Genomic DNA, 27542 nt, shown 5'->3' on the forward strand with positions numbered 1-27542 from the left:
TATATTGATCGTTTTGTCGGACAGTTAAAAAATAACATATAGCTTGTCATTCAATTTATAACAATACAATTTTGTTGTAGATAGTTTTATAACTTCTACAGTGGGCATGGGTACGACACAAAAACTTCAACAAAGATCTTAAACAAAGAAGAGCTCTCACGTAAAAATAGTTTGAATAGGAAACCTGTGGTATTACAATCATCTTCTCTTATATCAGGTAATCAATGGAGTATAAAAAGTAATATATTCAATGAAAAAAATTAATACAAAATGAACATACAAAAGTTTTCCTTCGCTATAAATAGCCAAATATAGCTAGGGTTTTCTCCAGATTCGTGAGTTTCTTTTTTAACATGCTATTTTAACGGTTCAAACTAACTAAAGTCGCGAACAAGAACATTTTAACAAAAAATATACATACACCTAATCAAATATTAAGTCAGTGTGTGATTACACTAGTGGTCTTCAAGGGCTAAAGTAATAGTACAAAATGAAAAAACTGCTAATGCCATCAATGAACGAAGAGTTTTAAATGTATACCATTCAGATTGCGAACAATTACGAAAAACATAATTAGTGAAAGGTTGAGACAGCGACATGCATATGGGAACACCTCCAACTAATAACCACAAAATATGTCTGTGTCTGTGTTTACTTTTTGCGATAAAGAATGTTGTCATTGAACACACACCACCAATGAACGCTGGTATCGGTAGCATAGGTGGTCTATCTTGAGGTTTGGCATAAGCTGGATGCTTATCTTGTGATAAACTGTAACTCACCAGACCAGAATACCTTCCCAAACAAATGGTTGCTATGACTTTTAACGGGAGAATAGCATCCTCTCTGTGCAAGTGAACCATGATGGATATATTGACTAAAAGGAATTCAGGAAATTGAATAAGACTAAAAATAGTATAATAGTGACACAACAACAACAACAACAACAACAACAACAACAACAACAACAACAACAACAACAACAACGACAACAACAACAACAACAACAACAACAGAAAAGCAATCTTTTAGTAAAAACACACATTTATAAATAGTTTTCATTCTAGAGTGCTTTTTAGTCACAAACAATATGCATTTTTTTTATACAGGCTAGTCAGCCAGTACTGTGTTCACCTCGAAGTTTCAAGTGTAAGATTTGGCTGTATATATCGTCAATATAGTTCATTTAAGCTACACTGTCATGCTAGCTATGTTCCAACCAGAAAAGGGGATGGACTTCCTGAGAATAGCACACCTTTACATACATAATACAAACTCAATAATAAAAATCTAATACAAATCAGTAAAAGACTTTTGGAATAAATTTTAAGAAATGATTGACAGGGTTGTCACTCTTTTTATAAAGTTAAATTTAACCTAAATCTAACCTTAAATTTTTAACCTTTTTTGAAAAGATGACAATATTTACATATAAAAAATTAAGACATTTCAGGATAAATTTTTTTAAAAAAAACAAATAAAAAATATCTCAGATTTTTAAGGCAATGTCACAAGTAAAAAGAACAAAGTATTTTTGTACTACGTAGCATTCCTAGGCATTTTGAAAATAAAATGTGGAAATTTAAGAAAGTTGTAAAAGGTAGAGCAACTACATAAAAAAATCAGGGTTCCTACAGAAGACGTTTTTTGAAATTCTAGTTTTATTTTCCAGAACTTTACCACCAAACATTTTTCCCTCAGGTTAAAGCCACAATAATGTAAGGGCTTACGAAATGGATCATCTCCATTCATTGTCCTACGTTACATAAAATCGTTAAATACATGTTTAAAAGAATTAAGGTATACCCTTTTTAAAACTTTTTTAAGTGATCACGTGGATTTTCTTGTGAACAAAAATTGTACATAAGCCACAAGTGATAAAATATAACAAAAATATTTTTGTTACCTCTTTACCAGTGGACTTAAAAAGTTTTTCACGGATATTTAACAGGTAACTACATATTTTAAAAAAATTAAGATGTTTTATGCATTAAATGGTTGTGTAAAAGGTTTTAAAGTCTTAAAAGTCACATTGATAAATTGGCCTGCTTGAAAAAAGCCAAATGACAACCGTCTTACTTGAATAAGGGCCCATTCCTCCAGATTAAGTGATATGTATATGTTTTATTTCAACATTTCAAATTTCTTTGACATACATTTGTCTTCTGGGAGAATCAGGAAGCAAGATAATCAAAAAACAGAAATAAATAAAAAGTTTGTTCCAAACATTCTTTCAGTTTTTGTTTTTTGTTTAAATAGTTTAGCTTCTAAACAAGTACCTGTTTTTAAAAATCAAACTGTTGTGTATTAAATTTACTTGAACTACTGTCCAACTAAAATAGGTTTAATTTTGTGAATAATTATAAAATGTCTACATGCGCTATAAATTTTTGCAAAAAAAGAAGTAGTGTTAAAAAACATTTTTTTCAGCCTTGTAACAGGTAAGATACAAAAAATGAGCTGCATGGACCATCATGTCACTCTCAGGATGTGTTGCCTGATGTCAAGGCTGCTTGCGTCTGGCCTCGATGTCAAAAAGCAAGAAACCCTGGGGACAAGGTTGTGTGTTGACTCATTACCAGACTAACTACTGTTCCAAAGCGAGTTTTAATATAAGATGAACACTTTTAACCAGATGTCATGATCAACGCTGGCAGAAAGCCTGTGGCAATTTTTAATCTCAGTTCACCGAATCCTTGTGTTCGGTACATGCTTTTCTTTTTTAAAGGTGAACTTAGGGCTTCTCTATTATATTGGTATAGTGGTCTGCGCGCTATTTTCAACTTGCATGAACCTCTGCATTATTTGCATAAATTTCAACTTCAATCACAGGGCATGTAAAGTTTTTTTATATCAAGGGTGAAATGCGTACTTGTTGTTGTTGTTGCTTAATTAAGGTTATCGTTAAACTACATAATGCACACTAAAGTAGGGTTTTTCTAGGATTACACCTTTTAAATTTAGCACATTCTATTTCTTTTTGTGTATTCTTATAAATTGATGTGGACACCGTAACCCAAATCAGCCTGATCAACTTTTCTTTCCCTTAATCACAAAGATCTTACACTTTTACAGCACCACATCAAGACTGGCCATTATTCCGTGGGTAACGCCTTGACTGATGAATGAAAACAATAATCAACCGGGTGTAAGCCAACGTTCTCAGTATCTGTTAACTGATTTCCCAAATGAAATTTGTCACAAATTTCCCAATTTATTAAAGAAACCAATCATATTCACTACAAATTATAAAAGACTTATAGCCCATTCTCCATGCAATATAATCAATGTTTAAAATAAACAAGAGACATTGCTATGCAACCTATGTATTATCACTACTAATCTTAATTTTATTGTGTTTTCATGGATTTTTAGGTTAATTAGTTGGCTTTAGTATATTTTGCAGACCAGAAAATATAAAAATCAACTTCATCTACTGGTCTATTTTTAAAACCACTTGTAAATAAAATACAACATTGCTTGGGTTAAAAAAACATAACGTTGACATTTTTATGTCGATGCAGCATTTCTGTGCTAAATTTTATATATATAAAAAAATATATATTTGAAAGAGGTTGCAGATAGTTGATTGAAAAAGATACTGTTAAAAAAAACATTATGCTTGTTCGTCTTACATACCAAACCACCACACAAATTTGTACATCCACAAATGTATAGTCTTTTAAATTTTAATTTTTTGGTTTGATTAATTGAAATAAAAAGAAAGAATCATAACCCAGATTAGCAAATGAAATACCTGTTTTTATTTTTCTGTTTTATTTTTAAATTTACCACTAGGGGTGTTTTCGGTTTTGTTTATTGTGGGGGGAGAAGAGAAATTCGAAGAAGAACAAAATGACTAAATTGAGAAACGTATAACATCAAAAAATTAATGCTGACGTCATCATCTTTTCCAAAAAAACCTTTTTAATTTATCAATAAATCTTTTTAATGGTGGTGGTAACTTTAAATTCCTAAAGAATGGCCTCAGCTGAATAAATATAAAACTGATTCAGAAAACAAAAAATTATTATTATTGTTATTTCAAAAAAGTTAATGATAACATTCTTAGAATTATATTTTTTTGGATGGATAAAAATAACATAAAAATAACAAACATAGTGGGAAAAAATAAAATAAAAACAACGTAAAAAATATACTCCAAGTTTTCAGGGACTTCTCCAATTACCTAAACAACATAAAATATTTACATTTGGAAATGTTGATGAAACCCTTTAGCAGGTTAAAACAACATATTTGTGTCAATAAAATACTTTAATGTATTGACCTTTTTTCCAGCGACAATAAATTTACCAGTAAGTTTATAGAAGACATAAATTATTAAGATGGGGTAATTAGTTCCATTTCTGTATCAACTCTCTCGCATGTCTTTTTGTCACTCAGCGTAAAACAGAACATAATCGACATAATTGCAGTCCATAACAGTGCAATGTAAGATGCTCCACGGAAAAGTAGTTTTCCTTTGTATCTATCATAAGCAAAACCTCCAGTTATAAAAGCAATCATAAATCCAAAATCGAAAAATAAACTTTGAGTAAATGCAAGCATGGGCAATAATATTTTTTTGGGTGTTGTCATTTCAATGATTTTAAATGCTGATTCCCAAAACAATGCATAACCAAAGCTATGAAGAAACTGTATTGGAAGGATCAACCAGGGTTTGTGAATCAATGAATACAGCATAAATCGAAGAAAGTAGGAAAACACGCTGATTAATACACATACATAGGGTCCTTTACACAATTTAATAATTTTTTCAGACAGAGGAAACATGATCAGCTCAGCCACACATAGAAACAAGATGCTAAAACCCATTAGAGTTTTAGATGCATCCAGTTCTTCCAGCAATAAAAATGTAAATAAGTACAATAAGCCATTGGCTGCTCCTACGACAAGGATTGTCAACAAAAACACAAAATGTCTCCACTTAATGCATGTTTTTACAATCAAGACGAATTGCTCTCCTACATTTTTGTTATTACTGTGCCCGTCTCCAGATCTCTGTGCTTTATACTGTTTAAATAAGAATAAACTACTAATTATTAACATGATCATTGAAGGCAAGTAAATGAAAAAAACAGCAGAATAATTTGGCATGCCTGAAGGGTCAAGATTATCTGAAGCAATTCCAGCTAACAAAGCACCAATACCAAATCCTATGGCACCAAATATTCTCTGTTGTGTGAAAGATATGTTCTTCTTTTTCTTTACAAGAGCTACTACCACAGGATCCAGATACGGAGCAATTGGTTGCGTAAATATAGCATTCACAATGTTGACCGCTAACATGATAAAGAATAACATGTTTTTATGACAATTAGCCATTAGAGTGTCCTTATTTATAGTTTTTCCTGTAAATGAATCTCCTGAGCAGTTCTTACGTGCTACAGCGCTTAGTGCATCTTGAACTATCCATGGCAATGGAAATATCATCAATGTAGACGCAATACAGAGAAACCAAAATATACACATATTGCGATGTGTAAAGTCACCAATGGCATTAAAACAGGAACTTGCAAAGCAAGACACTAGCATGCGTATTCCAGCAACTACTCCCGCATTACTGACCGATATACCAATTGACTTAAGAAATACAATTAGGTAGGGGTGATAACATCCAATACTCAAATATAGAAAGATATAACTAAACTTTGCAGGTAACATATCTCTATTAACCCCAGACATAATGTTTTTCTTTGTTTGGTCTGCACACTCCCTTTCATAATCTTCATTATTGCCCACCACAAAACCTTCATCTAAGTCCAACTCCATATTTTAACAAATATTCCAAAATATTGTCCTGGTTTTTTATTCCTCAATATACATTATTTTAAATTATATATATGAGATATGAGTTTTTTGTTTATTCTTTAAACTATATATTTTTCTTTCATTTATTTTCACAAAGAAAGTTCTTCAAATCACAACAAAAAACATCTGCCTTATAATCACAATGTATACACACATCACTATGTACAAACAACACCAATTCAATAATCTGTTAGCTCCCAGCTCATTGAATCCTTCTTCATACAATATGAGAAGCTCTAAAGTTTTTTTTATTACGTTATCTATGCAGGATGTCATAGTCAACAAGCAATTAATGTTTATCTTGTATTTTCTCATACAACAGATATTTCATAGAAGATAATGGTGATGTTTATGGTTATTGTTTAAAGATTTAAATCTAGCTTAGTCCTGTTAATCCTGGACTCTTGGTGGCTACAAAAGGTAGACACGAGATTTCATAATAAGATAAAAAAGAATTATTAAAAGTTGTGTAATACATATTGCAAAAAATAGAACTTTGTTTACACTTCTGTAGCATTAAAGAAATAAGTATACAAATATACTACTTATATAACACTAAGTAATGGAGGCAATAAAAAGAAAAAATAAGTCCCTTTTTTGTCTTCACACAAAAAAAGATGCCAACAAGTTCTGGGAGGAGCAGAGGTATCACAAAGGGGAGGAGCATTGTAATCAATTTTTGATAAAAATCAGGTCAAAGCAAGTCTTTAAACTAATCCAATGTTATTAATATTCAATGATACTGAAAACCAGCTGTCATGCTTGTTTTTAACCATTAGACAACAATGATAGCAATTTTTATCATGCAGCACAGTAATTAAATATTATACGGCTATTAGTTTTAAGGGTGGTGGAGAAATCCACCTACAGAAGCTCTAAAAAAGATATTGTTCATTTTATCACAAAAAGGTTTGTTAAATTATAATTGAAAAATTGACAGTAATACTTAAAATGACAGTGAGTTCGCCTACATCCCTAATGAGAGTAATGTAATTGCATTCTTTGTGGTTAAGACCTAGAACAATTATAGCATGCTAGAAAATCCCCTACATTAATAATAAACACAAGATCAAAGTATCCTCCGCTAAAAAAAATCGACATTCATAACATGATGCCAATCATAAAAACAAAAAAACAACATTTTACAACACTTAGGAGATCAGATATAGTAGTTGCTTACTATTGGAAGTTTCTTTAAATTCCTGTTTGGTGGCAAATTTTTCTAAAAATTGGTGCTGTCCTAACCCCCTCAAAAAAAAGGTGTTGCTAAAGTAAAATTTGGAAATAAAAATCATCTTTGACTGTTGCAGAGACGCACACACCGTTAGCATAATCTTTTAAAGTGCGCTAAGTGCTTAATTGTGATTAAATTGGACTTGTGTGATGTGTGGTAAGGTATGAACAGGCCTGGAAATTTGGCGGAAACGATTGTTTCGTTTCCGCGACTTTTCCGTGAATCAATAAAGACGGTAACGATAAATCGTTTTCCTTGGACAATATTTCAAATTATAATAATTTTATATTATAATATATATAAATTTATATTATAATATTTTAATACTATGGAGTAGGTCTTGTCACTAACTAGGATGATTATGAAATGGTTCTCGGTCGGGTGATGCTAACCAATTATATTTCTGAGGGTAGCCTTATCTTTTAGGACAAATCCAGGATATCTTCATTTTTGTTAAAATGATCTTTGCAAGAGCTATGTTGTATAACTGATTTATAAGCTTTGTGATAAAACAATACAGTATATAATTATTCTCTCTAACTGTGAGTTGTATTAATAACTTATTGAAATAAAATTCCCTTAGGTATTAGTGTAACGTAATAAAATTTAGGGACTTGTTAATTATGTGAAAGATTACAATAAATGGCGCACAAAACTATTTAAAAAAAGTTTTACTTGCGTGTTTTTGCATATTTTTAGTGCGTCCTAAAGTTTTCCTAATGTCACGTTTGCATTTTAAGCAATAAAAAAAGATACATGGATATTCTTGAAGCGGCCAATAGCTACATATAACAAAGTGGGCAAGTATTAGAACCATTTTAATCAAAAAATAGACTTAGGAAATAATTCCAGTAAGATTACTGGAATAGAATTGAGATGTTAATTAAGCAACTAGGACGTTTCAGATTTTTTGCTTGACCCTGTTGTTTTAGCGAATGGGTTAAATTCAAAACCATACAGTTATGTAGCAAGCACAGTTGCCAGATTGTTCCTAGAGCTGTTTGCTTAGATAATCACATAAATTGTATGCAATGAAACAGTGATAGGCACAAAAACCATGTTGAGCCTAATTTGGAAAGATAAATTTAACTAGCCAATCTTGCCTAAGTTGCAGTTATTCATGACTTGTGAACATTATATATCATCATATAAATGATTTTACTCTATGTTTTGTCAGTTACAAACTTGAATAAACTAAAGACAAGTGAGACCTATCTGAAAACATGCTAAAAGATCATGCTGATAGTTTCGTTGATAGTAAGTTTCGCGGAGCCAGAAGGCAGCCATTAATAGCCTGGAATGACAGGGTCACTAATGACAAGGAATAGTCGTAATAGCAACATGGCCAGAGATTTGCTTTTGGTTGATGATACGTGCTTCAAATCTTCATCATCAGAAAACGCCATTTAACTAAAACTGTTTTAAAAAACCTTTTTGGATGCTTAGTAATAAAATGGGTATCGATTGTTTGTGTTTTCGACATCTCGCTACAAAATGGGTGACCTAGTTTCCATTCATTGTTGTTGGTTTAAACAACAGGCGTTTTTGAAGGTTTTTTTACCCAAAGACCAGGTATAACCACCAGTTTCACAGAATAATGAGAGAGCTGACAGTAAACGAAGAGAACAACTGGAGAACCGGCAGCGAATGAAATAAGAATGCTGTGCGGAATAGCGTAAACGCTCTGTGTTCTGAAAACTGATTTGAATGAAGAAAAAAATATAATATTTTTCCTTCTTTCCATTCATTTCAAACATTTCGAATGTGGCGAGACAGAAAGAAGTCGATTTCCTTGATGCAGCGAACTGTATCGTCGTAAGACCGGGGGTTCACATACAATGGTAAAATTCAATATAATAAAGAAATGCAATAACTAGCTATTGCTCTAGCTAAATGCTGATATTGGACGCACTTTAGGGGTAAAAATACCGGGACGGTTAATGCTGTTGTTGTACTAAACTAAGGGAATCCCCCATAAGCGGGAAACATGGCGGACCCAGATTTATTTACAGAATCGAGATATCTTAAATTTTTGGTTGTTATATTTCTTAGGTTGTTCTAGGTTGTTCTAGGTTGTTCTAGCTTGTTCTCAGGTTGTTTTAGGTTGTTCTAGATCGTTCCAGGTTGTTCTAGCTTGTTCTAGGGTGTTACCCTTTTTAGTATGTACGACCCACGCCTCCACATACGCCATGTGAAATTCGAGCATGCTCTTTATCACACGCCTTGTTCTACTTCGTACACACACCAAGCAGAACTGAGCTATTTTAGAGTAACCCTTACCCAAACTTTACCCAATACATAATTGTTCTTCCGTGTTAAAATGTTATTTCTATTAAATACCCACCTTCATGAAAATTGCTGACGTGAGATACATTTCAAATGTTTTGCGTCTGTATTGTGTCGACAATATTTTTTTGTTTTTCAGCTGGCAAAAAATTTCGTCATTAACCTTGTATTGCTCTCCTTAAGACGATGACAAATGGAAATGAAGTACAAGTCCTATTGACCTACCTTCTCGAAGGTGTACTTCTTAAGTTAATAGTTCTGTCGCAGAAGTCGCCGGTGACATGCTTCGAAAATGCTTGTCACAGGCACAGTTCAATGCGAATGATGCCCTGACCTTAAGTTTGTAAATAGCACGTGTACAACTTACTTCCTAATCAGTTTATCTTAAAACATAGAGAGCTAGTTGGGACAGAACTATTAACTTAAGAAGTACACCTTCGAGAAGGTAGGTCAATAGGACTTGTACTTTATTTCCATTTGTCATCGTCTTAAGCAGAGCAATACAAGGTTAATGACAGATAGGTCTCGCTTGTCTTTAGTTTATTCAAGTTTGTTCCAGGTTGTTCTAGCTTGTTCTAGGGTGTTACCCTTTTTAGTATGTACGAGGCGTGGGCGTGCAATCACATGCCATTCATGACCAAGACTGATGATGGCCAGATTAGAGTGTCTATTAAGAAAAATAATAGACCTTTTTGAATGTTTACACTTTCTGTGGTATGCCCTTCCGGCTCTAACAACTGTGTGGCAGGCAGAAAGATGGAGAAGCTTGCTAAAGAAAAGTCTTTTTTAGCCCATTTCTTTCTGAGGAAACATTTTTAAGGCTTTAAACTATTATTTAGTCTAGATGGATAACTTCTGATTGACATATATTCATATCAAGTTGCAATGATACCTTTGTGCAAAGAAACAGACTAAAAAGGACCTTACTTTACCTAGCGCCCGTATCTTGAAAATGTAAACATTCAAAAAGGTCTATTGGTGGCAGTTTTAGGGCGTTGTAGCTGTGCCAAATTTGGCTAAGTTGTTGTTTTCTCTGTTTACCCAGTTTTTAGCAATAAAATCGATGCGACTATGCAACAGAAAAGTGATAGGCAGCAAAAACCAAATAGCCAATCATAGCTAGATAATCTAGCCTTATTTGTGAAATATTTTGAAAAGAAAAGTTACAAATCCTTCACATATATGTTTTAAGAGGTTACTGGCAATAACATACTAAATTTTCATGCCATGAGAATTCAGAAAATAAGAAAATGAGAAATATTTATAATGCCTATGGTTCAAAGCCTTAACTTTTTTCAATTTGGCGATTCGGTTTGATGTCATAGCAATTTTTTTGGAGGTGAAAAGTTTCCGTATTTTAGGCGAAGAAAGCGCAGAGCTAGACACATTTTGGAGTTTTATGAACAATGTTAGGAAATTTGAGCAAAGATAATTTTTTGAAACAAAATCTAGATAGCTAAGCATTATTTCCAGACAGATTTTTATTGACGAGGGTGCTGACTTGCGGAAAACCCCGGGGGCTGCTGGTGTTTTTCTTTTTTTTTTCAAGATTTTCGTCTGTAACCACCGGGAAAAGCCTGGGCCGGTCCAAAATCGCCTAAATTGAAATTGAAATGAAATGCATGCGAGGCTGATTGTTCTCATTTAAATTTTGTCACGAAGAAGGAAGGTGCTAATTTGTCATTTTACTCTTAGTTTTTTATTTGTGGGGTTTTATTACAGCTACATTTCTCGAATAAATGATATATATAAAAAACAGTTTTTTCAGAACTTCCACTGTTGAGTATATGACTGCCATGTTATGTTTATGTTTGGTATTGGGTACCTTAACCATGCCGTTATGTGCCAATATGCAAATGTGCTATAATGGTGCGGTAGCTCTGTACTGCAAAGTATCTAGCTTACGGACTTCACTACACAAAAGAAAGAGGGTGCCGATAAGCCGCAAACGCCCGCATATATAAGGGCGAGTTTGGGCGACTTTTCAAATTAAATTTGCGGTTGTCGCCCGGAACCGCCCGCACTTTCCCGAACTCGCCCGGAAATGCAATTCCTGTAACAAACCATGAGGACGATAGTTAGAAGAAGGCACCTGAAGATAAAGGAGTTAATAAAGTTTATATATAAGTTATTTATTAAGTATATATATCTTATTTTAAACTATCAAAAACAGTTCTTTTAAGAACTTCGCTACCACAGTTTATTTTAATTTTTATAGTTTTTTGAATCATTAGTGTCTGTTTTTCTTTTCTTTTTCGGGCATTGTTCGGGTCTCTTCGGGGTTTTTCGGGCAAATACCTGATTTTTTTTAAAACGCCGAACTTGCCTGAAAACGCCCGAACTTTTTACGACGTATGCGGCTTATCGGCACCCTCGTCACAAAAGACAGACATTTATGTTAATATAAATATACGTGTCCTTATTTTGTTTACTAACCCTCTGTCATAACCAGAGATATATGTCTAACATCCACTACCACTACTCAACAATAAAAGAATAAATTATACATCATGGTAATAAATGTTTAAAAATTTGTAGTGCGCTTCTTAAGCAGCTTGTGCGCAGATTCTTTTTTATTTTGGTGGTTTCCGTAATGGGAAACCATTGCCGTATTTCTGGCCTGTTAAGGGAAACGGTTTCCCTAATGGGAAACCGTGAAGTTTCCCAAATAGGAAACCGTAGTGGTTTCCCTTTTTGACTCAACTCCTGAACTGTTTCTGCTCTGCCACGCAAAAGCGTTGAGTCATCTTTAATGCTCCACCTTCGACTGTATATTGTCGTACGTAGCTATAATAAGATTCAGTGCAAAAGAAACAGTAATGTCCTTTACCTTGTTCACGCACAGTTTTGTTTCAAGTTGTTTTTTCCGTACAATTGCACCTTCTTTCCGTTACGTTTTGTTCTTCTCGTTATTTGGCCTACCATTTTGAGCGTATTATACGGTTACCGTAATGCTTCAAAAAAACGGTATACGATTTCTAAAAAACAGAAAAGCTTCCAACCCTGAGTTTGTTCCGTGGGCTGCTTTTTAAGTAAAGTGTCGGAATTTTAAGTAGATTTAATATCATATTCAACAAAGTGGAGGAATTGGTGAGTACTGTACATTACTTTTTTTTTTACATAATCTGATGAGAAAGTGGGACACTTTCTTGAAAGTTCCAGCTTACACCATAATATATAAGTCCAAATTTTAGTACAAAAAAATAAATAAAATGTTATAGCAGGATGTTGGGAACAAGGTTGGCTTAGTACTGAGAAGGCGCAGCATATTGGTTGGCGGAAATTCCAATGCGTTGCTACAGCATAAGGACAAAGTTTTGATTTAATAGTAGTCCAGAAAAGAAAAAAAATGATTGTGTATTCTAATTCGTCGAGGGATCGTTGAGTTCAATATGATGCTATAACGGTAATGATATACGATAAATTTTTAAACTAAAGTCCACCATGCTGAAAATTTGTTGCTATGATAAACCAGATCACGACCGTCTCGTAATAAGGGCTCTCGTCAAAACATCCCTAGTCCGCAGGGCTCGTGGTCCCTAAGTCGTTATTAATGCATCAAAAAGGCAAATTGCCCTATAAAAGAGGTTGATGAGGAAACTATCTTCGCCAAAACACAGCCGAAAACTTTTACTATAACCTCGAAAACAATTTGTTACAAAAAATATTTGTCAAAGAGGCTGTTTGACACTAGCGCAATCTATTGATAGTTTGAGATTTATTTCTCAAAAGAACTAAAGTACACATGAAATTAGAAGTCTATTTTTACATATAAAAACATTATTTATTAACATCTTTCAACATTTTTTTGCAGGTTTTCTTACGGAATTTGGTTGCGTCCCCAACCCTTTTGAGACTTATGTTATTCTGACGGGACGGTTTGTTAAACCTTAAATTATAAAAACTGATTTCATTATTATGTTTTCTAAAAAAACTGAAATGTTTTAGCAGGTACCTGTTTTTACAAACTTGTTCCCAGGCCATTTTGGCTTGTTGATCACGTCGTAATAAATACTCAGGGGCCACAGGACCCTGGAGACGAGTTGTGTTTATACCTGAATTATACCGGTATATTTTTCTCGATGCCGAGTGCTTTCTATTCGTTAAAGTTGTCTGGATTCGGCATATGTTTTCTTAACAACATTTTTTAATGAGAAAAGGCGTTCTTAATGTTGTAGGGAGGATGCACTTGATATTGTCAATGCTGATGGCTTAAAACCACGGCATTTCTAACTTCTGGATAACCTAAATCATGTTTCAATGTAATATTGTGTTTCTAATGATGTTCGAGCAGAGAACTTATGTTTCACTAACAAATGCCATGTTGGCGCAGAAATCCGCTAAACCACGTAATGCAACCTGTGACATTTTCAAACTCTGACAAATCCGGATACCTACCAGTTACATGGAGTAATCTTTATATAATTCTGATAAAATCCATGACGAACAACACTTATATTAGCTCAGTAAAATTTTTAGTGTGGCTGTCTTTTTAGGCATAGTATAGGTGGGTCGCATGTGACGTGAGTTCACCTATCTGGTTTTTGAAACCAGAAAAAAAAAGGAATCTTTAATACGATGGATTAAAAACGTTTTTTAGAAACATAAAAATACATAAACCGTCGCACAGCTGCAATGTTAAACTTTCAAGAAAATGAATTTGAATCGACGTCATGGTACAGACACACGAAAAATCTTTTTATGGCAACTTTTACGGCGAGTTTCTGTTAGCTTTTCTACAGGCTAGCGATTAGTTTTAGAACAAATAACTTCTTCTAAATTGGATTTAACATAATAATGGAAGTGGACGCAATATAAATCATATGCGTATTGCTTGAATACGGACATAATAGATGTCTCATTTCACATTTATGATATTCTAATGTTAAGAAATAAATACAATTATTATTATTATTATTATTTTATTATCATTTTACATTGTAATTTTTGTTTTCTTGCGGACTTAATAAGGGTCTGCGAAATGTCGATTACGTGTCTTACACGAAAGTCGTTTAATGCACGCTGATGAAAATATAATACGCGCAGCACTCGAGTGGAAAACATCTGTAAGCTTTTATAGCCAGTTTAGGGCAATAAATATAAATAAAGGTTATAGTCAGAAACCACAACGTTTACAGCCACATGCTGAAGCACTTTTAACTTTATGATGATGTTTATACATAACTCCTTCTTTAACACAATCCAAAGCAAGTGTGACCTCGGCTGCTTCTGTCACTTTGCAGCATGTTGTTATCTCCTTTAATGTCAATGATTCCCCTTCTACATGGCCAACATGGGGCGAATGCAGCGATATGCATGCTCCTAAGCACGTGCTCATTTGAAGCGTCGTTGCTTTGCAGCCATGGATAGTGACGTTAAGCTCGTAGCCTTGTAATTGACATATTTGTCTTCTCGTTGCTATGTCTGCGGGACTTTCAGTTTGTGTTGATAAACGCGTGGTAATTAATAGTATTAATAGTATAAGATACAATGAATTGTGTGTGAATCCCATCTTGGGATATGGTTTTTGTTGTTGACCTTGCTACCGTCGCCGACGTCGTTTTTGCTATTGTCGTGAAATTTGTCGTGAAAATTGTCGCTGTTCTTGTCACTGTTAGTTCTATTTAATAATCTAAATTAAAATTATCAGCATAAGACAAAAATAAAGTTCGTGCTGACTTGTTGTCTTTCTTCTTATTACATATTTTGATACACAGTAAATGCATAGTTAAAAGAAAACTGATACGTTATGAAGAAAGACGTTAAAATAAACAAACAAACAAATAAACCAACAAATATACAAACAACTATTTAATTAAATAAACAACTCCAACAAACAACTTTATTAAAAAACAAAATAAAGAACCGCACGTGTCCTTGCATCGAGTTTTTCATCCTAACGATTTCAAAAACACGACAAATCTTTTGATCCCCGTGTTCAAGTTCACCTTTAGTCAATAACCCGTGTCGTTGTAATTTTTATAAGCTTATCATGTCGATACCATCACAACTCAGTTTATATGTACAAATGATAGTTAAGTTAGTGGAATAATCCAGGATTATGTATTATGAAATATAGGTTTTTAATTTCATTTTGCACAAAACATGCAAAGTGGATAATATGCTTATAGTGTTATGACATCAACTGCACTATTTTGTCTTTTGTAGAAAACTTTAGTTGAATAGCAGTTTCGTATTAAAAAATCTATCTCTTATATTAATACTTGCATTATGTCTGTGTGTGCTTGCGCGAGAGAAAAATCGTGCTACGGCGCAAAAATAGCGTGAAATTTATTGGACAGGTGAAATATTATATAACAAATGGGATACATAAAGGACGAGCGAGTGTGTGTGAATTTATTCACGGGTTAACAACTGGCAATATAATAAACTTAAAATTAGTTAGGAAGTTTATATATGCTATATCATGGAGGTACCGTCATGGGTATATGTATGTTAGCTATGCTATCTAAAATATGGAATAAACTTGAGGTTCACCATAGAGGTATAAAAGAAACAAGTTAACTTGATCATTTACTGATTTCTCTTGGTGACAAGGTTTGAGTTACTAACAGTTAACGGTTTAAACAGCCAATTTAACAGTTTCTCAGAATCTTTTTTGACTGAGGGAAGTGATATGAGTAGATGAAAAAGCTTTAAATAAAAACAAATTTTTATGGTACTTCAAAACTTCATGAATTGTTGTCTTTCTATCACATTAATCTTCAGTCTAAAGACAGTGCAAATGACGTGAGTAATTTGAGACAAAAAACATAACCTATGAAACCATTCAACAACAACAAATTTAAAAAAATATAATAGCTGTAAAACACACAAACAAACAAACGATAGACAAGAAAGAAATATGTTGGCAAAGTTAGTTGAGTAAAACATTTCTTGAACACTGTAAGTAACAAACTAAACTACATAAAATTTTCTGATAAGTTACCTTAAACATCCCAGTAGAAGTTTTAACACGTACAAAAAAATTAAGCGGAACATGTTACTTGCATCTTTCACAAAAAAAAAGACAGGGACAAAAATGATGTAAAAAATCCCGTGTTTTTCCTCTTCCTCTTATACTTCTCATATAACACATCGCACACTAACCAAGCTAATTACAAATTCAATAAGTACCATCATCAGCTACCACTATTACCACAGAGTCGATACACTGTCCTCAGTAGTGTAAACAAATCAGTTTTGACCAGAATTATTTACAGTCACCTAGGAACATGAAAGATATATCGATTATAATACAATAGGATAATTACAGCAAAAATAGCGTGATTAGAATTACTAATTGATTAATAAAATCGTCGTGCTCGACTTTAATTAGCCGACAAAAAAAAATCTTAAATCCTATTATATACTGACTGTTGATTTTATATTGACGAAACTTCCGACAAAAATAGGACTCGTCATTTGACGTACGTTAAGCCGTTTGTTTATTATCGATTTAGTTACGATGTTGTGATATATACGTGGGACCGTGATGACACATGCATTGAATAGCAAGATAATATCAGAAAAAAGTATAATACCCTTTAAATTTGCAGTCTTGCCACGCATATGCACCTTTGATTAATTAGATCTTTAATGATATAATATGTAAACGCAATTCTGTTTGAGAAACTTTTTTCTTGCATACTTTATATGTAGAAAGACGAATCTATCAAAGAATTTCTTTTGTAATCACGTTATACGGTAAATTTAAATTCATTACATAAAGAGAAATCATAAAATGTATTGCAAAACCCTATTAAATTTAATAAATGGCATTGCGTACAAGAAAAAAGATGCCATCCATGGTGATTCACATATTTACCTTAATAAATTATAAAAGTGTTAGGTAAATCATTAGATGTTTTGAAAATACAAAGTTTTTGGCATTGCCATGGTACTTTGTTAATGTAATGCCTGTGATTGCAAGTGAGTCAGAGAATAGGTTAATTTATCAAGGTTTATTCTTTTCTTTGAATAATATAGATATCATCACGTCATCAACAAGCGAGTTTATTCTAGTTCAAAGTTATTCTTTTCTTGTTGATAAAGCGAACCAACTTTATTGGTATGTGTCAAAAACTTAATTACCTCATTATGTTTGTCATGTTGTAACAACTTATCTTTTTATTTTCCTCCTCTCTGTACTTTCCTGCTTATTATGTGTTCAGTTCCAAGAAAACTTCCCCAACTTTCATTCTACGCCGTGCTTTTAATAACTAACTATGGAGTCCTTGTTCAAATTTTGTTTAAAAACATCGCTTAAGTGAAAGTGTTTTTCAAAAGCTGATCTGCCAAACACCCTTAATTTATTTGAGGACATGAAATTTTAGATTAGCGAAATACGTGAATCCAATTGCAATGCGCTAGGAAATATTGTTCTTGCGTGTTTTAAATCTGGAGCTTTAAAAATGTTTAGACTCACCTTGGAGGAGGAAATACAGTATTCTTTCCACCAAGGACCCACTCTTAAACCACTTAAGCCCTAACCCACATTGCTCAGGCGCAAGGAACAAAATTTGTTGCAGTAAATAATGTAGCAGCAATGAAAAACGTTGCTGCTTGTCCCAACCATCGACATGTTGCCAATTAAATTTCGGCAGGAAAAAAATGTTGCAAAAATCTTCACAGCAGTATATTAAAATTGATTTGGTTCTGCTGCAGAGATTTTGTAACATTTTTCGGCATTTTTTTAACATTATTTCTGCATCATTTTAACACTTTTTGAATATGTTTTGAAAACAAACGTAGGCGCTCCAAAAAAGACAAGCTTGGTGTTGTAGAAAAGAACAGCTCTTTAAATGAGATGAAAAATGGATTTTAATTCACTGTTAAAACTATCGACAGAACTTCCTTGGCCTCTTTCGCTTTGGTTCTTGAAAACGATTGTGAAAACGCTTCTGCTGAACTCTTCACCTACTAAGCCATGGTTTTACGTCGAAGTTAGCCAATGAGTGTTTTTCCCCAACGCTCTGTTTACATCCTGTTAGCGCTCTGATAGCGGGTAAGGTTTTCTCCAAAATGCATATGAAAATTAAAAGCAGGGCGCCATTAGTAATAACGTTTTCCTGCAAAAAATTTTGTAACAAAATTTTGCTCCATGCGGCTGTAAAATCTTGGTCGTGGACCTGCGGCTTTAGATACAGATAAATATTTTGTCAAGAAGATCTCGAGGATGAATGTTACAAATCCTTGTAACTTATGACTCATAATACCCTTTTTCATGAATTTTTGATTCAAATATAGTAGTTGCATTCCACATTTCAATGTAGATCATCAGGCGTGTTACAGCAACCTTGTTTCCAGGGCTTTTTGTCTTTCATCGGCGCTGCGCGCTTATTGATAGGTCTGGCGATGTTCGTCTCTCCGTCCGATATGCAAAAAGAGACAACAAGTCCTGGGATCGAGGTTGATGTTACAGGTGAATTGTTTCTTAACACTGAGCAACTGTTACTATAGAACATGCAATCAACGATTTAAAACTTAAAAGATTTTAAGAACATTAAAGGATTTATTAGTAACAAGAAGTTCTGAAATGCTCCTTTAAAAATGGCATAATTAGAACAAAATTAAGAAAAATTTAAAAACTTCCTTCAAGTTGAGTGTTCTAATAAAAACGTTTATCAGCCTTCAATGCAAACTTCCTTTTCAAACGCTCATATGGAGTTCATTTTAAATGCACAAATTGAGCTACTTACTTTCTTTAAAATAATATACAAACTGCTAATTGATTGGTTGCGATGACGTTTTCAAAAATATGTCATCGCAGCAAACTCGACTCCACATCACTTTAGCTTATGTTAGAGTCGCAAAGGCCATATTATGCAACATTTTTTGGGCTGCTTCCCAGACCCCGCCAAGACCACCAGGAGTACCTGCCAAGAGCCCGAGCTGATTCTTTCCAATCATTGAGCGTCCTAATGTAGTAAATATTTTTGGCTAGATCCGCCCTGGTTGTAATAAAACTTTTTGGATTTAGTAAGAGGGGAAACACAACAGAACATGAAGGACTAAAATAAAGATTTTTTTTGTTTGTTCTACATTTTCGCAATTTTTTTTTTAGTTTTAGAGTGGATGAAAAAGCAAGAATATATATTTTACAAAAGGGGGTTTAAAAATTTATTGTGTAAAAAAACGACGTCTAGGTGGGTAAAAATTAGCATGCGAAAATTAGTACCAGCAAGAACACGTCCATTAAGTTAATACGTCTATTAACGTATGCTAAAACTTCAGCACTTTCTGACTTTATCATACCTATAAACGATTTTCATAAAAATGACCAACAAAAATATAACACCATTCTAGTATAATAGTCAGCCACTATAAATGCTACATGCACATAAGTTGTTGATAAAAAATAAAATTTAAAGCAGGAACAATCTGTCATAAACCAACGACTTTTTCGAAATATATACAAAAGTAGTAAAAAGTATTTGTCCATTCTACACAAGTATTTCTTTAGGCAAAAGTTCAGCCTAAGATTTTGTAAAAAATACGCATCTCTGGCAGGCTTAGCTAAAACTGCTTATGTGCCAAAAATAACGTATATATTAGAACTGATGATGAATCATGGTTGGAAATATCTTCATCGTCCGACATAAAGGATAATTCTCTCACATACTATTGTTGCAGCTGACAAGCACATGGTAAATCCTATTGCCTAATAAAAAGTCACAGCACAGGGTGTTGTTAATCTGATTTTTTTTGCCACCAATGCTTAGTAATTATTCTGGTAAAAACCAATATTGGTGTGTGTACTATTGCTTTCAATCACCTAAAAACGATAACTAAAATATATTACTACTAAAGGAGGTTACACCGCGTGATTTTAAACAAACGTTTCAGAATATGTAACAGATTTTATTCGTTACAAGTCTGATAAAAATTAGGTAAATAATGATGGTGAAAGCATACAAATTTTGAAATCTTCTTTCACAATTAACATATCCACTCCATCACTATGATAGATACATATTATTTCTTTTAAAATTCACACAAATAAATATAAATTTAGATTGGGAAAAATTGCAGAACTATTTTCTTCGTTGTGTTTCAATCTCATTATATATATGGGGTTACTCGTTAGCATCTTGTACAACTACAAACAGAAGCATGGCGTACAGGATGGTAATAGTTTTGTAATTTGTTGTTCACAACAGGACATTCAAGCCTGACTTTCACAGTAACATATTGTTTCACTTTGCAACAGTTTTGAATATGACCAAACCGGAAATTCGCTTTAAACGCAGCAGCCAGTGATATACATGCCCCAAAACATGTATTGATGTGTACGACAGTTTCTTTGCAGCCGGGTATTCTTACTGTCAGCTTGTAACCTAACAATTGACATTTCTGCTTCTGTAGTGCTGTTTCGTATGAACCCGCCATTGTACCAGGTACAAGAAGGGTAATTAGAAATAAACATACTAGCGACATCTTGCTTGGTTGGAAACTTTCTCTAAAAGCAACAGGACAAAAAATTTACGCTTAATAAAATCATTTTTATGAGATAAATCGTTGATCTTTGGTTACTCCGGTCGCAAAAATTTTATGTAGCACGTTTAAATAGGGTTGAATGCACGTCTAGGAGAGTTTAGAAGTTTGAAATCAAAAATGAAAGTACAGACAAGTGCAAACGAGAAAAAACAAGGAGCATATAAGATCGTGAATTCGTACCAAAAGCGTGAAATACATCTGGGGTAAAAAAAAGAAAGAAAGAAAAAAGTTTGACTAAAATCTAAATTTAAATAATTTAATATCTTATTTCACCAATGCGTCCGCTTTTATTTATTATAGGCGCAAATAAATAGTATTTGACAATGTTTAAAATAATTAGTAGACAATAACATAACTTCTTGCTACCCTACTTTGAAGGAGCTACAGCAAGAGCATTTGTTGTGATCGCAAAGAAATAGTAAATCCACAAGAAAGTTGGCTTTCAATTTAGAAAGGAAAAAATGAAAGTCGTAAGGCGATATTTTAAACAATACCACCGTTATGAGATGGTTATAAATAGAACAGGAGATCTGGGTCATAGTTTAGCTATCTTATTGACGCTTTCGTGCTGAGCAAAATATGTAGGCATCATTGGTAAGCACACCGTGCATAAGGCTGGGATTAAAAGTTATGTTTACCTAAATTTCACCTAAATCCTAAAATTTTAGGTGGATAATTTTTTTTATTTCTTTATTTCCATTTTAAAAAAAAATACCCGTTGTTGTCATCATAAAAAGCCGACGTCGCGAAAAGCTTGCTGCTAACTGAGTTTTGAGGTTGGGAACGTTCTGATTAGGATGGGGGTTGGGTAGCCTAAAGGGGTCGATCATGGTTAACATAGGAGTGACATTTACTAAGAATGTGTGTTTCAGCTAATTACAGAGGGTTAAAATCCTAAAATTTTTCTCTGTTGCTTCACTCTCAACTACTCGGTGGCAGCTTCAACCTTGTACCATAATTTATTTTGCAAAATACTTTAACATAATTAAATTCTTTAATGAGTTGTCGTTATGATGTGCGGGAAGAATGAGGTAAATACGTTCTTTACATCCATTAGTTTTAGTCTTAATGATAACTGCCAGGTAGTAAGAAAAATCTGACATATACTGAACACTACTGTGCAAAGCGGTATATCTTAAGACAAGAGAATCGCATTAATACAAAAATACAGTATAAGAATAAAATGTTAACCAACCTTGTATATGTTTTAAACACAAGAAAGCTTCCGTTCACAACAAACAACTCATTTAATTAAACAACCTTTGTGAAATCCTCTGTATAGCGCTTAAAAATTGATAGTTGTTAACTATTTCTCTTTGATTGCTATTGTGTCCACAACAAAGTGATCAATCCTCGCTGCTATTTTAATTATTCTTCATACATTTGCAAGTAATTACAGCTTTGTTATGATACTTTGTTGTGACAGTTTGAGACTTAGTAAATTGTCTTCGCTTTCGATCGAAAACGTTGCAGTCAAACGGATGAACACAACAATAATGGATATGTTGTTGTATTTATTACGTACGCAAAAAGCGTAGAACAGGTGAGACACAAAAGGCCTTAGAAACGAGGTTGCAACTCCTTCATCTCAGACATAATATTAGCTCTATATTTTTACATCGGGGCATTCAAAAAGTAGGTCGCTGAAATACTGCCTCTCCTCGTGTTCGCCTAAACGTTTTTGGCGTTTTCCTTGTTGCACACATGCACGCATTGAGACTTCACCTGATCCCTGTCTCCACAAAAACACTATTTACTGTCATAAACATTGTTTGTGTTTCTGATATGTACCTTAACAAAAGAAAAGAGAAGACAGCCCTGGTCGATAATAATGCAAGGCTCGAAAAGGTCGAAAAATAAATAAAAATCTACTTTGAGAAAGCGAACGTTCACAAAACAACTTGATGACCCCTGAACCTCTTATGTTCCGAAATTGCATACACGGGAAGACTTCTTTATGAACTGTTAACAAGACATGAGAGGCTTGTAAAAATTTTTCTTTGACATTTTAATTTTTTGAAGGATGTTTCTTTCCTTCCATGCTTTCTAAATCATACGCATTTTTAAATTGTTAATATATAATGAAGCAAATAGTTACATCATTAGTTAATTTTCTTCAGACAAAATCTAAAAACTAACTAACAAATTTGACGACAAAAAGGCATTAAATTTTCAAATTTTTTCGAATCGGTTAACCCACCAGACAAAATCTGAGGATGTCAACGCAGCTTAAGGAACGTCAACGAAGACTTTGATATATATATATATACTTTTGAAATGTGTCCAACAATTATTTCTTCTCTCAAAAAATGATCTATTTCCGTCTGCAACAATCCCACAACCACGAAAAAGGCAAATTTGGACTCGATTTAGGGAAAATATAAACTTTCCAAAAAGTTAAAAAGTTCTAGTGCATAAAATTTAGTAAAAAATTACGCGCATAAAATATGCGTTTTGAAAAAACAAGTAATTGCGGAAAGGCACCAATTTTAAATTCTTGAGGAAATGAAGAGTTATGAAATCAAAAAATTCCCAACATATATTCTGGCTAACAAGACGTATGATATACGTAAACAAACTTGCCAATAAAGTTTACAAAAAGCTGTCTATCAGATAGCCAGGAGACCCAGTGTAATTTTTCCTACAACCGGAAAATCGGAGTAGTTAAGGTGGGAAAATTACGCTGGGTCTCAAACAATTTATCTGCGGCCAAAATATGGCCGCAGATAAATTATTTAATTTAAACTCGGGGTTTCCGCTGAGTCATTCGTTCGCGTCTAAGCTTTTGTTTGAGAGAAACTCATTTTATCAACTCGAAGAAGAAAGCTTAGTTAACTAGGCTATCTATCAGATTGGGATGGTTACGAAGTTAGACACGACATATTTTCTATTCAGATGGGCAATAATATTTGCTACGCACCATGCAATTATTCTTTCAAAATTGATTTGTGAGATCTTCTTGAACGGAAAATTCCTCGAACGTGAAGCGCAGAAGAGGAATGCAGAAAGTTGATTGTCGATAAAAATCTTCGTTTCTTTCTAACGTAATGTTGTGGAAATTTTTGCAGACTACTTTCCAGGCATTTGGGAGACTTCATTCTGCCTACATTTACTTTGGTGTAAACACTTTTACTTTACCGGTTAGTTAAAAAATGATAAAAAAAAAAATAATAATAATAATAATAATAATAATAAATACCAAGATGAGATTCGAAAACACGACTACTGCCGTTTCGGTGCTCATCATCATCGTCATCATCATCATCATCATCATCATCATCATCATCATCATCATCATCATCATCATCATCATCATCATCATCATCATCATCATCATCATCATCATCATCATCATCATCATCATCATCATCATCATCATCATCATCATCATCATCATTCTCGGCTTAACGTTCTTTTCTATGCTAGAATGGGTTCGACGGGGTATAGTAATGACCCTCTTCAAATCTGATCTAAACTGTGATAGATCTAAACTCAACTTCCTCTGTATCAAGTCTGTCCTTATAACCTCCTGCCAAGTCTTTCTCGGTCTGCCTCTGGGCTTTGCCCCAGGAGCTATCAAGTCTCTACACTTTCTTACCCAATTATCCTCCTCCATTCTTTTATCCTCCAGCCAATTCAATCTTCTTATCTGGATAACATCTTTAATTCTATGGATACTTAGCCTGCTTCTTAGACCATCTGAACTCTTTCTATCTCTCAGACTGGCGTTACACATCCACCTAACCATTCTCATATCATTCCTTTCTAAACGGTCAAGATCTTCCTGCTTTACTGCCCATGTCTCACTATCGTACAACATAACACTTCTTACACAGGCCTCATACAACCTACCTTTTACCTCAATTGACAAGGCTCTGCTAGTAAACAAAGGAAGTAACTAACCTTTTTCCAGGCAGAACCTATCCTGCAAGTAACACTTCTTCCAACATCCCTTCACTGCCCAACATATCACCTAAGTAACAGAAGTTCTCAACTATCTCTAACGAGCCACTGTTGTACATCATTAAAGCTGGAAATACTTCATTCTCTATATCTCACCTTTGCAACGCTTGCATACAAACTGAATGTCAGCTCTTAACCTTCCACCAATACTACTGCACTTATGTACCTAATGCTACCTAAATCAACCCCTTTCCTGCTCACTCCACAAGTTCCAACTACAAGGTCACACTTGGCTGCAATGCTACTAATCATGACTTTAGACTTTGCTGTGTTCATCCTTATCTCTTTCTCTTCTAGTCCTTTCTTCCACTTCTCAAACTTTTCAACTAATTCTTCCATCAACTCTGCTATGAGAACCAAATCATCTGCACACAAAAACTCCCATGGACAACCTGTTCTGAACTCCATCGACAGCGCTTTTAAGACTAGAACAAACAACAAAGGACTAAGTACAGAACCCTGATTTACACCAACATTTACACTAAATTCATCACTAAGTGAATCGTTAATCCTGACACGACTTCTAGCATTGCTGTACCATCGTAACTAGCCACTAATCCACACCTAATTTTCTCATAGCCCACCAAATAACTTTACGTGGTACTCTATCAAAGGCTTTCTCTAAATCTACAAAGCAAAATAGAGATTCCTTCTCTTTCCTAAATATTTTTCCTGAAGCTGTCTGAGTAAAAATATTGCATCTGTAGTGCCACGCACTGGAACAAAACCAAATTGCATCTTATCCATATCAATTCTTTCTCTAAGTAACTTATCAATCACTCTTTCAATAACTTTCATTACTTGATCAACCAAATTCAAAACTCCATAGTTACATCTTTCTAATGCATCACCCTTGCCCTCGAAACAATTCACTATTACACTCGACAGCCATTCACTCGGAACAGCACCATCCTTTATAATCTGATTAGCAAGATAAGTAATTAAGCTCAACTACAATATATCCAGATGCTTTTACTATCTCTGCAACAATACCTGATACTCCTGCAGCCTTGCCAATCTTCAATTTATTTTAGATTGGCCTCCATTTTTTAGTTTGCCTAAGATATAGTAAGTGTATTGATTAAACCCGCCATGTTTGAGAAGCCAATTAAGTCTGATTTGTTTACAATTTTTTTTATAACATCAAAGATGAACATAAAAATATACATTGAAATCATGGAAACGTCTTTTTTATGCGATGTTGCAGGATCGTTTATTTGAAGGTAGTTGGTCTCTCACGAGTGTACATCAGAACAACAGGTGCTCCAAGCAGTGCCGTCCCAATAACAGCCAAAGCTCCTAGCATATGCGGAACAGTCTAAAGAATTAAAATTAAAAAAATGATTTTTTGATAGTATATAACTATTAAATGGTGTAGAGTGCAATCAATGCAATTAATAATTGAAAATTAGAAAGTGTTACTTGGCTCTTTTTTATTGTTAACAGCTGATAACAACAAAAAATCATACCTTATGTGCTTTGCTTATAACACTTTTGAGGCATAGGATGCAAAAATTACGTATTTTTCAAGAAAATAAGGAAATATGTGCTGAAATTTAGAAGGGTCACAAATATTATAAAAGTTAACAAAGGCAATGGGATCCTGACATCACGGTATATATACTGTGATTAACAGGAGAAATCGGAAACGGGGTCTTCAGACATTGAGTTTGATTTGATTCTGTATAATAACCCTTGAGAAACAACATTATCTGTTCCAAATAGGATATTTGTCAGACCATTTCCTCAACAAAAAAATTATTTGATTGGCTTTTTCCTCATAAAACATCAAATGTTTAGCTACTAACAGAGGCAGTTGTACTTAGTGTATATATTATATAAACTAAAAATTTGGATGTTACCCTAAATTTTGGGGCTGAAATCAAATATGTTGGTTATTTCTGTTGAAAATGATCAGAAAAATTTAAGCTAGTTAACCCTGACTTGAGAATGCATGGCAACACGAGTATGATGGAAAAATAGACTCCTGAAAAGAACAATAGATGAGTTGCGATGTTTTGGTTTTGCATTGAGAAAAATTGATGCATGTGCATAAGAAAAAATATAAACAACAGACTGTGATGATTGAAAACATTAATTACAACTGATGCTAAATTGGTAAAGTCTGCTCTTAAAAAGACAAGGATAATTTGGCGACTTGGTTCCGCTTTGTTGCCGTACTGATGATTGACATTTTGCTTAATTGACGAACATTTATGATAATAGTTGAGTAAATACAATTCTAAGGCATTTTCAAACCTTATATTCCTAAAAATCTATAGTCAATTTTACCTTGTCGTCATTCTTCTCTTGCCTGTCAGGGATGGAGCAAACATTACAGAACTTTTTAAATATTCGCAAATCATCTAGCTAGCTAGGTGATTTGCGAATTTCAAAAAATTTCACAACATTTTCTTATGATTCATGTAATGCTTATCATATGCTTAAAACATGTCTAAATTTAAGCCTAGCTACGGATACTTAGCTATGTCATGCTTATAAAAAAATGTATTTACCATCTCTTTCTTTTCGCCTGCATCGTTTGCCATTAGTCTTTTGGATCCAACGTTCATAATTCTGGGTCTTAAAAGTGCTTGTCTCAATAAATGAATCATTTTACTTTTGTTATGATCAAGCTAGTTGTATGCTGCGAACTTTTACAAACTGCCTCTCTCCCTGTTCGACTCCGGATGACTGCAATTCTTATTCAGGTCAGACGTGCAACGGA

General features: G+C 33.7%; 5 protein-coding genes across 5 annotated transcripts; all 5 read right to left on the reverse strand.

The window, feature by feature from the left end:
• Window positions 1-230: 230 nt before the first annotated feature.
• LOC130642135 (uncharacterized) lies at window positions 231-12329 on the reverse strand. Its single transcript, XM_057449219.1, has 2 exons — window positions 12183-12329; window positions 231-877 (listed from the first exon to the last, which is right to left on the reverse strand). The coding sequence occupies exon 2, from the start codon at window positions 861-863 to the stop codon at window positions 456-458; it is 408 nt and encodes a 135-aa protein (XP_057305202.1). The 5' UTR covers window positions 864-877; window positions 12183-12329; the 3' UTR covers window positions 231-455.
• LOC130642133 (uncharacterized) lies at window positions 3429-6381 on the reverse strand. Its single transcript, XM_057449217.1, has one exon. It carries the CDS (start codon window positions 5791-5793, stop codon window positions 4342-4344), a length of 1452 nt encoding a protein of 483 aa, XP_057305200.1. The 5' UTR covers window positions 5794-6381; the 3' UTR covers window positions 3429-4341.
• A 1853-nt stretch (window positions 12330-14182) lies between the features above and the next one.
• On the reverse strand, window positions 14183-16564 carry LOC130642136 (uncharacterized). The gene is made up of 2 exons (XM_057449221.1): window positions 16302-16564; window positions 14183-14984 (listed from the first exon to the last, which is right to left on the reverse strand). The coding sequence occupies exon 2, from the start codon at window positions 14862-14864 to the stop codon at window positions 14469-14471; it is 396 nt and encodes a 131-aa protein (XP_057305204.1). The 5' UTR covers window positions 14865-14984; window positions 16302-16564; the 3' UTR covers window positions 14183-14468.
• A 3082-nt stretch (window positions 16565-19646) lies between these two features.
• LOC130642138 (uncharacterized) lies at window positions 19647-22699 on the reverse strand. The gene is made up of 2 exons (XM_057449223.1): window positions 22047-22699; window positions 19647-20813 (listed from the first exon to the last, which is right to left on the reverse strand). The coding sequence occupies exon 2, from the start codon at window positions 20789-20791 to the stop codon at window positions 20438-20440; it is 354 nt and encodes a 117-aa protein (XP_057305206.1). The 5' UTR covers window positions 20792-20813; window positions 22047-22699; the 3' UTR covers window positions 19647-20437.
• A 743-nt stretch (window positions 22700-23442) lies between these two features.
• On the reverse strand, window positions 23443-27542 carry LOC130642137 (uncharacterized). The gene is made up of 2 exons (XM_057449222.1): window positions 27331-27542; window positions 23443-26132 (listed from the first exon to the last, which is right to left on the reverse strand). Exon 2 carries the CDS (start codon window positions 24669-24671, stop codon window positions 23997-23999), a length of 675 nt encoding a protein of 224 aa, XP_057305205.1. The 5' UTR covers window positions 24672-26132; window positions 27331-27542; the 3' UTR covers window positions 23443-23996.

Source organism: Hydractinia symbiolongicarpus, chromosome 4, assembly GCF_029227915.1.
Source record: "Hydractinia symbiolongicarpus strain clone_291-10 chromosome 4, HSymV2.1, whole genome shotgun sequence".
NCBI lineage: Eukaryota > Metazoa > Cnidaria > Hydrozoa > Anthoathecata > Hydractiniidae > Hydractinia > Hydractinia symbiolongicarpus.

Coding starts and splice junctions, on each gene's coding strand:
- LOC130642136 (XM_057449221.1), bottom strand. CDS start 14,864: ATGGGATTCACACACAATTCATTGTATCTTATACTATTAATACTATTA.
- LOC130642137 (XM_057449222.1), bottom strand. CDS start 24,671: ATGTTGTACGATAGTGAGACATGGGCAGTAAAGCAGGAAGATCTTGAC.
- LOC130642135 (XM_057449219.1), bottom strand. CDS start 863: ATGGTTCACTTGCACAGAGAGGATGCTATTCTCCCGTTAAAAGTCATA.
- LOC130642138 (XM_057449223.1), bottom strand. CDS start 20,791: ATGTCGCTAGTATGTTTATTTCTAATTACCCTTCTTGTACCTGGTACA.
- LOC130642133 (XM_057449217.1), bottom strand. CDS start 5,793: ATGGAGTTGGACTTAGATGAAGGTTTTGTGGTGGGCAATAATGAAGAT.